Genomic DNA, 13297 nt, shown 5'->3' on the forward strand with positions numbered 1-13297 from the left:
CAGTTGTCCCCTTGCACAGGATGCAGGGTTTCTGGCTAGATAGGAAATACTGTACAGAAATGCTAAGCATGGTAATTTGACATCCAGGAACATAGGGAGGAGTTTTTATCTCTCTCCATTATACTTAGAAAAATTACACTTGCCACTGTACGTTACAAGCTGTTCGTGCTAATTAGTACACTAGTAGAACATACTGTACAGAGATACTAAGGACAGTGATTTGGCATCCACGAACTTAGGGAGGAGCTTTAATCTCTCTCCATTGTAATCTTTCTAAGTATAATGGAGAGCGATAAAAGCTTCTCCCTAAGTTCCTGAGTGCCAAATTACAGTCTTTAGTATCTCTGTATTCTATGTTCTACTAGTGTACTAATTAGCATGAACAGCTTGTAACGTACAGTGGCAAGTTTAATATTTCTATGTATAATGAAGAGAGATAAAAGCTCCTCTGAAAGTTCCTAGATGCCAAATCACCGTCCTTAGTATCTCTGTACAGTATGTTCTACTAGTGTACTAATTAGCACAAACGGCTATTAACGGAATACCAAATCACCGAACTTAGTATCTCTGTACAGTATGTCCTATTAGGGTACTAATTAGCATGAACAGCTTGTAACGTACATGGCAGGTTTAATCTTTCTATGTATAATGGAGAGAGAGAAAAGCTCCTCAGTAAGTTCCTGGATGCCAAATCACCGTACTTAGTATCTCTGTACAGTATGTTCTATTAGGGTACTAATTAGCTGTTCGTGCTAACTAGTACCCTAATAGAAAATACTATACAGAGATACTAAAGACGGTGATTTGGCAACCAGGAATTTACGGAGGAGAAAGATCAAACCTGCCACTGTATGTTACAAGCTGCTCGTGCTAATTAGTACACTAGAAGAACATGCTGTACAGAGATACTACGGACAGTGATTTGGCATCCATGAACTTAGGGAGGAGCTTTTATCTCTCTCCATTATACTTAGAAAGATTACAATGGAGAGAGATAAAAGCTCCTCCCTAAGTTCCTGGATGCCAAATCACTGTACTTAGTATCTATGTACAGTATGTTCTACTAGTGTACTAATTAGCACGAACAGCATGTAACACAGTGGCAATTTTAATCTTTCTATGTATAATATTGAGAGATAAAAGCTTCTCCCTAAGTTCCTGGTTGCCAAATCACCAAACTTAGTATCTCTGCATAGTATTTTTTATTAGGGTACTAATTAGCACAAACCGCTAATTAGTACCCTAATAGAACATACTGTACAGAGATACTAAGTACGGTGATTTGGCATCCAGGAACTTACTGAGGAGCTTTTATCTCTCTCCATTATACATAGAAAGATTAAACTTGCCACTCTACGTTACAAGCTGTTTGTGCTAATTAGTACACTAGTAGAACATAGAGTACAGAGATACTAAGGACAGTAATTTGGCATCCAGGAATTTAGGGAGGAGCTTTTATCTCTCTCCATTATACTTAGATAGATTACAATGGAGAGATTAAAGCTCCTCCCTAAGTTCGTGGATGCCAAATCACTGTACTTAGTATCTCTGTACAGTATGTTCTACTAGTGTACTAATTAGCACGAACAGCTTGTAACGTACAGTGGCAATTTTAATCTTTCTATGTATAATATAGAGAGATAAAAGCTCATCCCTAAATTCCTGGTTGCCAAATCACCATCCTTAGTATCTTTGCATAGTATTTTCTATTAGGGTACTAATTAGCACAAACAGCTAATTAGTACACTAGTAGAACATAGAGTACAGAGATACTAAGGACAGTAATTTGGCATCCAGGAATTTAGGGAGGAGCTTTTATCTCTCTACATTATACTTAGATAGATTACAATGGAGAGATTAAAGCTCCTCCCTAAATTCGTGGATGCCAAATCACTGTACTTAGTATCTCTGTACAGTATGTTCTACTAGTGTACTAATTAGCACGAACAGCTTGTAACGTACAGTGGCAAGTTTAATCTTTCTATGTATAATATAGAGAGATAAAAGCTCCTCCCTAAGTTCCTGGTTGCCAAATCACCATCCTTAGTATCTTTGCATAGTATTTTCTATTAGGGTACTAATTAGGACAAACAGCTTGTAACGTACAGTGGCAATTTTAATCTTACTATGTATAATATAGAGAGATAAAAGCTCCTCCCTAAGTTCCTGGTTGCCAAATCACCATCCTTAGTATCTCTGCATAGTATTTTCTATTAGGGTACTAATTAGCACAAACAGCCAATTGGTACCCTAATAGAACATACTGTACAGAGATACTAAGTATGGTGATTTTGTATCCAGGAACTTATTCAGGAGCTTTTATCTCTCTCCATTATACATAGAAAGATTAAACTTGCCACTCTACGTTACAAGCTGTTCGTGCTAATTAGTACACTAGTAGAACATAGAGTACAGAGATACTAAGGACAGTAATTTGGCATCCAGGAATTTAGGGAGGAGCTTTTATCTCTCTCCATTATACCTAGATAGATTACAATGGAGAGATTAAAGCTCCTCCCTAAGTTCGTGGATGCCAAATCACTGTACTTAGTATCTCTGTACAGTATGTTCTACTAGTGTACTAATTAGCACGAACAGCTTGTAACGTACAGTGGCAATTTTAATCTTTCTATGTATAATATAGAGAGATAAAAGCTCCTCCCTAAGTTCCTGGTTGCCAAATCACCATCCTTAGTATCTCTGCATAGTATTTTCTATTAGGGTACTAATTAGCACAAACAGCTAATTGGTACCCTAATAGAACATACTGTACAGAGATACTAAGTATGGTGATTTTGTATCCAGGAATTTATTGAGGAGCTTTTATCTCTCTCCATTATACATAGAAAGATTAAACTTGCCGCTGTACGTTACAAGCTGTTCGTGCTAATTAGTACCCTAATAGAACATACTGTACAGAGATACGAAGTATGGTGATTTGGCATCCAGTTAAAAGCTGTTCGTGCTAATTAGTATACTAGTAGAACATACTGTACAGAGATACTAAGAATGGTGATTTGGCATCTGGGAACTTCCAGAGGAGCTTTTATCTCTCTCCATTTTACATAGAAAGATTAAACTTGCTGCTGTACTTTACAAGCTGTCCGTGCTAATTAGTACCCTAATAGAAAATACTATACAGAGATACTAAAGACGGTAATTTGGCACCCAGGAATTTAGGGAGGAGCTTTTATCTCTTTCCATTATACTTAGAAAGATCACAATGGAGAGAGATAAAAGCTCCTCCCTAAGTTCGTGGATGCCAAATCACTGTCTTTAGTATCTCTGTACAGTATGTTTTACTAGTGTACTAATTAGCACAAACAGCTTGTAACGTACAGTGGCAAGTGTAATTTTTCTAAGTATAATGTAGTGAGATAAAAACTCCTCCCTATGTTCCTGGATGTCAAATTACCATGCTTAGCATTTCTGTACAGTATTTCCTATCTAGCCAGAAACCCTGTATCCTGTGCAAGCTAGGCGGACAACTGGAGGGGACCCGAAACACGGTTGCTTCCCGTTTCCCTTCCCAGTGTCACATAAACTAGTGGTTGGTCTACCCCGAAAGCCAAGAGTCTCCTCTTTTGTATGGTACAAGTCCTGAGTCTCTGGTACACCCAGAACTAGAGATATCAGTACGCAAAGTGGACCCATTTTCCCATAGACTATAATGGGACCGTTAATTCAGACCCACCATAGGTTCCGACGCTTGCCATGAGCCTTGTGGGGGTCACAGAAACTTGGGGTTGGTACCCTCCGGTAGCTAATTGTCTCCCCTTCCATACCAACCTATTGATGAAGGCTCCCACCTCCCATGCTGAGAGTCACAAAGTGCCAACCTTTTTTTTTCTATGTTCCCGTGACATTCACTTTATTATTTTTTTTCTTTGTTGTACATTCAATGAAAGGGTGCACACAGGTTTCACATAAATCAAAGTAAATCTGCAGCAGCGATTCATTCCGCTATATACAAATACACAGCAGTAATGAGTATAAATTAGTGTATTCCGACGCAACTAACTGAGCAACACAGTACTGTAGATCGTCAGCATTTGTGTATTGTACCTGACCTGAACTCCCTCCCTGTCCACTGCATGACCTGTGCAGGCTCCCAGGGGGGAAGGGCGATGGGGGTAGGGAGAGGCGGTGGAAAACACTGTGCTTTTGAAATACAAGTATTAACGTCCGAGTCCCCTAAGGCATAAACCAACACCAATGGGAAGGAAGTGCCAACCTTTTTTTAATGTGTTCCTGTAACATTCACTTTATTATTATTATTATTTTTCTTTGTTATATATTCAATGGACGGGTGCACACAGGTTTCACATAAATCAGAGTGGGCGGTGGATTTTCCTACATACAGTAGTATACTGTTGCACATGTCTTGTAACCTGATCGGAACTCCCTCCCTGTCTACTGCATGTACTTTGCAGGCTCCCAGGGGGGGAAGGGGAAAGTGGGATGGGGGTAGGGTGAGGCAGTGGAAAATACCGTGTTCAAAGAAAAGGCATAATCAAAACCATGGGGAACTTTGCGGTGTATCATTATGCGCAAAGACCTCACTTATCCCTATCACCCCTGTGTATTTTAGCTAGGGGATTCTGACGCTCCTTCAGCATTGCCCCGTGACCTACCAAATCTGTGCTGTTACTTGCTCCATAGCCGAGGGCCTCCATTGGGCGAGGAGTCACAGGCGGTAGCCATTTCAATTGAGTCTGCCCTGCTACAGAATTGTATGTATACCATATGGTGCATAGAACCTAAACAGTACAACTGCTCCTGCAGCTTTGCCCTAGTTTATGTGAATAACTCCCTCCCTGTCTACTGCATGACCTGTGCAGGATCCCAGGGGGGAAGGGCGATGGGCAAGCGGGAGGCGGTGGAAAATACTGTGCTTTTGAAATGCAAGTACTGTATGAGTCTGAGTCCCCTGTAGCCTCCTGCTAGCCCATCGCCCTTCCCCCCTGGGAGCCTGCACAGATCATGCAGTGGACAGGGAGGGAATTCAGGTCCTGTGCTATACACAAACGCCGAAGATCTACTGTACTGTTTTGCTCACTCAGAATACACTCATTTCTACTCATTACCGCTGTGTAGATGCATTTAGCGTAAAGAATCGCTCCTGCAGATCTACTCTGATTTATATGAAACTTGTGTGCATCCTTCCATTGGATGTATTAGAGAGAAAAAAAAATATTAAAGTGAATGTCACGGGAACACATAAAAAAAAAAAGGTTGGCACTTCCTTCCCATTGGTGTTGGTTTATGCCGTAGGGGACTCGGACGCTCATATAATTGCATTTCAAAGGCACGGTATTTTCCATCGTCTCCCCCTACCTCCATCGCCCTTCCCCCCTGGGAGCTTGCACAGATCATGCAGTAGACAGGGAGGGAATACAGGTCCTGTGCAATACACAAACGCCGAAGATCTACTGTACTGTTTTGCTCAATTTGTTACGTCAGAATACACTCATTTCTACTCATTGCCGCTGTGTAGTTGCATTTAGCGTAAAGAATCGCTCCTGCAGATGTAATCTGATTTATATGTAACTTGTGTGCACCTTTCCATTGACTGTCTTACAATGAAAATAAAATAATACAGTGTATTATTACAATAAAAAAAAAAGAAGGCACATCAGGTCTCGAACCCTGGACCCTCAGCGTGGGAGGTGGGAGCCTTCACCCCTAGCCCACGATGCCTCATGAGAGATTCCCAATTTCATGTGTAAAAGTACTGCAAACAGCGCCCGGCCCCCACCCCATTGGTGTTGGTTTGTGCCTTAGAGGACTCGGACACTCGCATTTGTAAAGCACGGTATTTTCCACCGCCTCCTGCTAGCCCTCCATTCCCATTATGCCTTAGGGAACTCAGACGCTCATGTATTTTAAAAGCACGGTGTTTATACATTGTACTGTACATTCTTCCTTTTACACAATTAGTTGCGTCTCCATACACATACAGTACTCTACAGTAGGTCACCATCTTTTTCCACCGCCTCCCGTTACGCCTACAGTATTAACATTACAGTCGTCACTGACCAATTGCCAGAGCTGTACAGGTACAGGTAGATCAATCCGCCGCTATACTGTACGATCGAAAGTACTGGATTAGTGGAGCATTAGCCACCCAGTGGTGGAGATGTGTAATGCATGCTGAGTATCTAGATCGCCTCAACGCGCCTGCCTGTGATTAAACTCAGCTATCGCCTTAGCGTGACTAAACGGACGTCTAGGCGGAGAATCGGTCAAGACAAAGGTGGCTACATCTGTAGGTAATTAAAATCCTATTTTTAAATTAAAGTAGTTTATAAAAAAAGATGGGTGTATTAAAGATTGAGTATCCCTTATCCAAAATGCTTGGGACCAGAAGTATTTTGGATATCAGATTTTTCCGTATTTTGGAATAATTGCATATCATAATGAGATATCATGGTGATGGGACCTAAATCTAAGCACAGAATGCATTTATGTTTCATATACACCTTATACACACAGCCTGAAGGTCATTTTAGCCAATATTTTTTATAACTTTGTGTATTAAACAAAGTGTGTGTACATTCACACAATTCATTTGTTTCATATACACCTTATACACACAGCCTGAAGGTCATTGAATACAATATTTTTAATAACTTTGTGTATTAAACAAAGTTTGTGTACATTGAGCCATCAGAAAACAAAGGTTTCACTATCTCAGTCTCACTTGAAAAAGTCCGTATTTCGGAATATTCCGTATTTCGGAATATTTGGATATGGGATACTCAACCTGTAATATATTTGATGGCTTCATTAGTTTAATTACATAAATCAAGTTGAATAGAAATACTTGACATTGTATTAGTCAGTCAGCAATGTTATCTGAAGATAGTTTGATAGTGCCTCAGTGGTTTTTAAAGTGTCATTAATAGACATGACAAATTCCAGTTGGAGTTATAGGGTCGACTTTGCATAAGACATCTATTAGAGGTATCCATAGTACATCAGGCCCTTGGATAGAAAAATGATGGTGAAGGTCCAGCTGGATTAAGGAAGGTCACTTTTAGTTCATCTTCATTCTTGTCCATTATATAAGCAAGCCAACTATTCTTGTTATACACAAAGGATATATAACTTTTTGAAAGGGTAGTATAACATATATCTGTAATTAATTTGACGTTCACAAGAAGACTATATTAAGTCTGAAACATTTTTGAATGATCATTTCAGCCAAAACTGTTCAGGGAACACAACAGTATCATGATTTTATACCTGTTGATTTAAGCACATCAAACATATCTGTGAGAACCTTTTCTAAGGTTACGTCATCATCTACAGTATTCGTTACAAAATCTGTAGACAAACTCCAGTTGACACAAATAAATGTCTATGTATCCTTTGTGTATCCCAGAAATGTTTAATGAGTAATCCTTAAAGCATTTGTTGGGTGACTAATAGGCCATATGTATCACATGTGCATATACAGTGTAATGTGGTAGTTTTAATGTGAGAAAGTGTTCTGATGGACCCCAACAGGATCCTCAAGAAAAACAGTAATGACAGCTTATTCACAGATGAGGCTAAATTGCGTCTGGTCAGACCCAGTATTCTTTATTACTGTAGTGGAGGACTGTTTAACATGTATTTGGTTATACCCGATGATTGCCCGTCAAGATTTGACGACTGGTAATAACTGGTCAGTGCTCCTTAAGATTTTATATACCTAGTAAATGGCCATTAGGCTTTTTATATGCCCAGTGATTTCCTGTCAATTTTTGAAATGAGCTGTTATTGCAGATTAAGTTTTAATATGCCCACTAATTACATTGCTGGTTTTTATATGCCTGTCAATTGCACATCAAGATTTAAAATGGACAGAAATTGCCCATAAAAGTTCAGTTTCCACGGTTATTGATAGTCAGGACCTGTCCGGTAGTTGGCTATTAGATACCAGTATGTAATGTGCCCCATAATTGCAGAGGAGCATATTCAGTCCCTGTGTTCTGCACCATAGATGATGTTGCTTTGTGTTTTTATCCCATACCCTCTAAAACTGCCTCCTCGTTGCATTCCAGCCCCAGCAGTACTCAGTGTCACTCATTATGTGACTGGATAGTAAATGTCACATTGCGATTTGCCTTTAAGGTCTCTTTTGTAATCTACTGATTAATATAACAGGTGATCGGCAGTTACCTGAAGAAATATTCAAATACGCTGTATATGTTAATTTTCATGGAAGTCTGCAGAGAATAGGATAAAGATTATGGTGGTGAAAAGGGATCAGTATGAGATCCCAGGAGTCGGGAAAATAAGGAACTTGGAAAGTATATTGCTTGTAAGGGTAATAACATTGTGAAGGCCTGCTATAAAATAAAGACCGGAAAGCTGCTTGAAACGACTTGTTTTCATACAGGCTGGGACCATTTTATAGTAAATGAATATTGCCTTATACATGATCTTGTCCTTAATTAGACCTAACCTGTGTGTTGAAAGTCGTAACACTCTAACCCACCAGAATAATAAATATATATAGATATATATAGATATATATATGTGTGTGTGTGTGTGTGTGTGTGTGTGTGTGTGTGTGTATATATGTGTGTATGTGTATATATATATATATATATGTATGTATATATATATATATATATATATACATACATACAGTTGGTGGTCCGGCTCTCCCGTCAGTGATATTTATGCGCTGGGTGCCTGAACAGGGAAGTGACAGCAACAGCAAGTGGATGGTACGGCACTCCAAGCGTCTGAATCATTCTTAAACCAGCATAGGGAACGACAACGTTTCAGTGCTTTTATTGTAGCTGACCTGACGAAAGTGCTACAATAAAAGCACTGAAACGTTGTCGTTCCCTATGCTGGTTTAAGATTGATTTATTCAGATGCTTGGAGTGCCGTACCATCCACTTGCTGTTGCTATATATATATATATATATATATATATATATATATATATATATATATATATAATTTTTGCTGGTATACTTTTATATTTGTGATTTATTTTTTATTCCCCCCCACATTTTCCTAATGTAGGATGAATTGGAACCGTTTCCTGGTGAAAGTGAAAACTTTTTGCAACAGTTATACAAATTTATGGAAGACAGAGGTGATTATTAAAGTTATTGCTATCATTATTATTATTACTGCTAGTCCTCTTTCATTGAGATATGAGATTTGTCTCATGTTTATTTAGTTGTAGATTTGCTGAGATTTGTCTCGTGTTTATTTAGTTATGAAGGATGTTTCTACAAAATGTTTGTTTTGAGATATTCTGTTTAATAACATTTTCACCTGTAATGTGACTTGGCTGAATCACTATCTGTGTTTTGCATCAGTGGTGTAAGAAATCCATCTGAAATCATACAGACCTCTGCGCACGCTCACCACTGAATAGTTTGCAACTCCATCTGCACACCCACGATAGTTGTGACTCAACTTATCTTCATTGTCACCCAGTTACACCCATTAAGATGCCTGTTGAGATGCGTCTATGAAGTTTATGATCCTGATAAGATACATGCGTCTGCAGGTTAAAGCCACAAGATCTGATTGCAAACTGGACTTGCATATTACTCTGAAACTTGCCATTAGGGATTGACTCAGCGGGGTATTAAGAGAGAAGGGGGTCCAAATTGTAAAATCAATTTGTTAACATGCTTAGGTAATTGGCACACCGGTGCTCATAAAAATAGCGATGCCAGGGTGAGAGGGGAGCTCAGAGGGGCTACAGAAGTTACAAGTGATTGAATCATCCAGAATAAAAAATAAAATTAATAACGGACTTCACATCACAGAGTCACATTACCACACTATAATCTAGATAAAGTGGTGCAGTAGAACAGCGTTTTAGAAATAATTTGCAGCATTAATGTGGATGTCGCCAAAAAATAAAGGTTGTTAAACGTGTATGTGCCAAGGTACTTTCATCTTACTTTATCTTATTTTGCTTTAGCAACTTTAAAACATGTCCTCAAAATTCAGTTTAATTTCTCTAACGTCCTAGTGGATGCTGGGGACTCCGTCAGGACCATGGGGAATAGCGGGCTCCGCAGGAGACAGGGCACATCTAAAAAAGCTTTTAGGTCACATGGTGTGTACTGGCTCCTCCCCCTATGACCCTCCTCCAAGCCTCAGTTAGGTTTTTGTGCCCGTCCGAGAGGGTGCAATCTAGGTGGCTCTCTTAAAGAGCTGTTTAGAAAAGTTTTTTTTTAGGTTTCTAATCAGTGATTCCTGCTGGCGACAGGATCACTGCAACGAGGGACTTAGGGGAGAGACTTGCAACTCACCTGCGTGCAGGAGGATTGAAATCTTAGGCTACTGGACACTGAGCTCCAGAGGGAGTCGGAACACAGGTCAGCCTGGGGTTCGTCCCGGAGCCGCGCCGCCGATCCCCCTTACAGACGCTGAAGAACGGCAGAACGGAGGTCCGGAAACAGGCGGCAGAAGACTCCTCAGTCTTCATGAAGGTAGCGCACAGCACTGCAGCTGTGCGCCATTGTTGCTACACGGCTCACTGATCTCGGTCACGGAGGGTGCAGGGCGCTGCTGGGGGCGCCCTGGGCAGCAATATAGATTACCTTAGAGGCAAATAAATACATCACATATAGCCATTAAGGCTATATGTATGTATTTAACCCAGGCCAGTTTTCCTAATAACCGGGAGAAAAGCCCGCCGTGAAAGGGGCGGAGCTTATTCTCCTCAGCACTCAGCGCCATTTTCCTGACCAGCTCCGCTGGTGAGGAAGGCTCCCACTCTCCCCTGCACTACAGAAACAGGGTTAAAGAGAAGGGGGGCATAAATTGGCGATATAATTATATATTAAGAGCCCATATATAGAAACAACACCTTCTAGGGTTGTTATATACATTATGGCGCTTTTGGTGTGTGCTGGCAAACTCTCCCTCTGTCTCCCCAAAGGGCTAGTGGGTCCTGTCCTCTATCAGAGCATTCCCTGTGTGTGTGTGCTGTAGGTCGGTACGTGTGTGTCGACATGTATGAGGAAAATGTTGGTGAGGAGACGGAGAAAATTGCCTGTAATGGTGATGTCACTCTCTAGGGAGTCGACACCAGAATGGATGGCTTACTTATGGAATTACGTGATAATGTCAACACGCTGCAAGCCGGTTGACGACATGAGACAGCCGGCGGACAAATTAGTATCGGTCCAGGCGTCTCAGACACCGTCAGGGGCTTGTAAAAACGCCCATTTACCTCAGTCGGTCGACAGACACTGACACGGACACTGACCTCAGTGTCGACGGTGAAGAAACAAACGTATTTTTCCTTTAGGGCCACAAGTTACATGTTAAGGGCAATGAAGGAGGTGTTACGTATTTCTGATACCACAAGTACCACAAATAAGGGTATTTTGTAGGGTGGGAATAAACTACTTGTAGTTTTGCCTGAATCAGATAAATTAAATGAAGTGTGTGATGATACGTGGGGTTCCTCCGACAGAAAGTTATGGGCGGTATACCCTTTTCCCGCCAGAAGTAAGGGCGAGTTGGAAAACACACCTTAGGGTGGATAAGGCGCTCACACGCTTATAAAAAACATGGCGTTACCGTTTCCAGATACGGCCGCCCTCAAGGAGCCAGCTGATAGGAAGCTGGAAAATATCATAACAGTATATACACACATACTGGTGTTATACTACGACCAGCAATCGCCTCAGCCTGGATGTGCAGCGCTGAGGGGGCTTGGTCGGATTTCCTGACTGAAAATTTTGATACCTTTGACAGGGACAGAATTTTATTGTCTATAGAGCATTTTAAGGATGCATTTCTATATATGTGTGATGCGCAGAGGCATATTTGCATTCTGGCATCAAGAGTAAATGTGATGTACATATCTGCCAGACGAAGACACGACAGTGGTCAGGTGAGGCAGATTCCAGACGGCATATGGAAGTATTGCCGTATAAAGGGGCGGTCCATTGGACCTGGTGGCCATGGCATCAGCTGAAAAATCCACCTTTTGTTACCCCGAGTCACATATTGGCAGAAAAGGACACAGTCTTTTCAGTCTCAGTCCTTTCGTCCCCATACGGGCAGGCGGGCGAAGGCCAGTCATATCTGCCCAGGGGGAGAGGAAAGGGAAGAAGACTGCAGCAAGCAGCTCATTCCCAGGAACAGAAGCTCCTCACGGCTTCTGCCAAGTCCGCAGCATAACGCTGGGGCCGTACAAGCGGACTCAGGTGCGGTAGGGGGTCATCTCAAGAGTTTCAGCAACACTCGCAAGGGAACTCCGGGATCCTACATGTAATATCCCAGGTGTACATTGGAAATTCGAGACGTCTCCCCCTCACACAATTCACAGGCTGTATTCCCAGCAGGTGATAATCAAAGTACCCTTCTTACAACAAGGAAGGGGGTAGTATTCCACACTATATTGTGGTACTGAAGCCAACCGGCTCGGTGAGATCTGAAATATTTGAACACTTACATACAAGCGTTCAAATCAAGATGGAGTCACTCGGAGCAGTGATAGCGAACCAGGAAGAAGGGGACGATATGATGTCACTGGATATCAGGGACGTTTACCTACAGGTCCAAATTTGCCCTTCTCACCAAGGGTACTTCAGGTTCCTGGTACAGAACTGTCACTATCAGTTCAGACGCTGCCGTTTGGATTGTCCACGGCGCCCCGGGTCTTTACCAAGGTAATGGCCGGAATGATGATTTTTCTTAAAAGAAACATGGACGCTTTCCTGATAAGGGCAAGGTCCAGAGAACAGTTGGAGGTCGGAGTAGCACTATCTTAAGTAGTTCTACGACAGCACGAGTGGATTCTAAATATTCCAAAATCGCAGCTTTTTCCGACGACACGTCTACTGTTCCTAGGGAAGATTCTGGACACAGTCCAGAAAAACGTGTTTCTCCCAGTGGAGAAAACCAGGGAGTTATCCGAGCTAATCAGGGATCCTCCTAAAACCAGGAAAAGTGTCAGTGCATCATTGCACAAGAGTCCTGGTAAAAATGGTGGCTTATTACAAAGCAATTCCATTCGGCAGATTTCCCGCAAGAACTCTTCAGTGGGATCTGCTGGACAAATGGTCCGGATCGCATCCTCAGATGCATCAGCGGATAACCCTATATCCAAGGAAAAGGGTGTCTCTCCTGTGGTGATTACAGAGTGCTCATCTTCTAGAGGGCCGCAGATTCGGCATTCAGGATTGGATGCCGGTGACCACGGAGGCCAGCCTGAGAGGCTGGGGAACAGTCACACAGGGAAAAAATTTCCAGGGAAGTGTGATTAAGTCTGGAGAATTCTCTCCGCATAAATAAGCTTAGAGCAAAT

The 13297-nt window shown here is 41.6% G+C and overlaps 1 protein-coding gene across 2 annotated transcripts in view; it reads left to right on the top strand.

Moving 5' to 3' along the window:
- Window positions 1-13297, top strand: part of ARID4B (AT-rich interaction domain 4B) — a 375127-nt gene that overhangs the window by 301805 nt on the left and 60025 nt on the right. For both annotated transcript variants that reach the window (XM_063917566.1, XM_063917567.1), the window contains exon 12: window positions 9031-9103. In XM_063917566.1, coding sequence (XP_063773636.1) covers window positions 9031-9103 — 73 coding nt within the window. The remainder of the gene's footprint in view (window positions 1-9030; window positions 9104-13297) is intronic.

This window comes from Pseudophryne corroboree, chromosome 4, assembly GCF_028390025.1.
Source record: "Pseudophryne corroboree isolate aPseCor3 chromosome 4, aPseCor3.hap2, whole genome shotgun sequence".
NCBI classification, from domain to species: Eukaryota; Metazoa; Chordata; class Amphibia; order Anura; family Myobatrachidae; genus Pseudophryne; species Pseudophryne corroboree.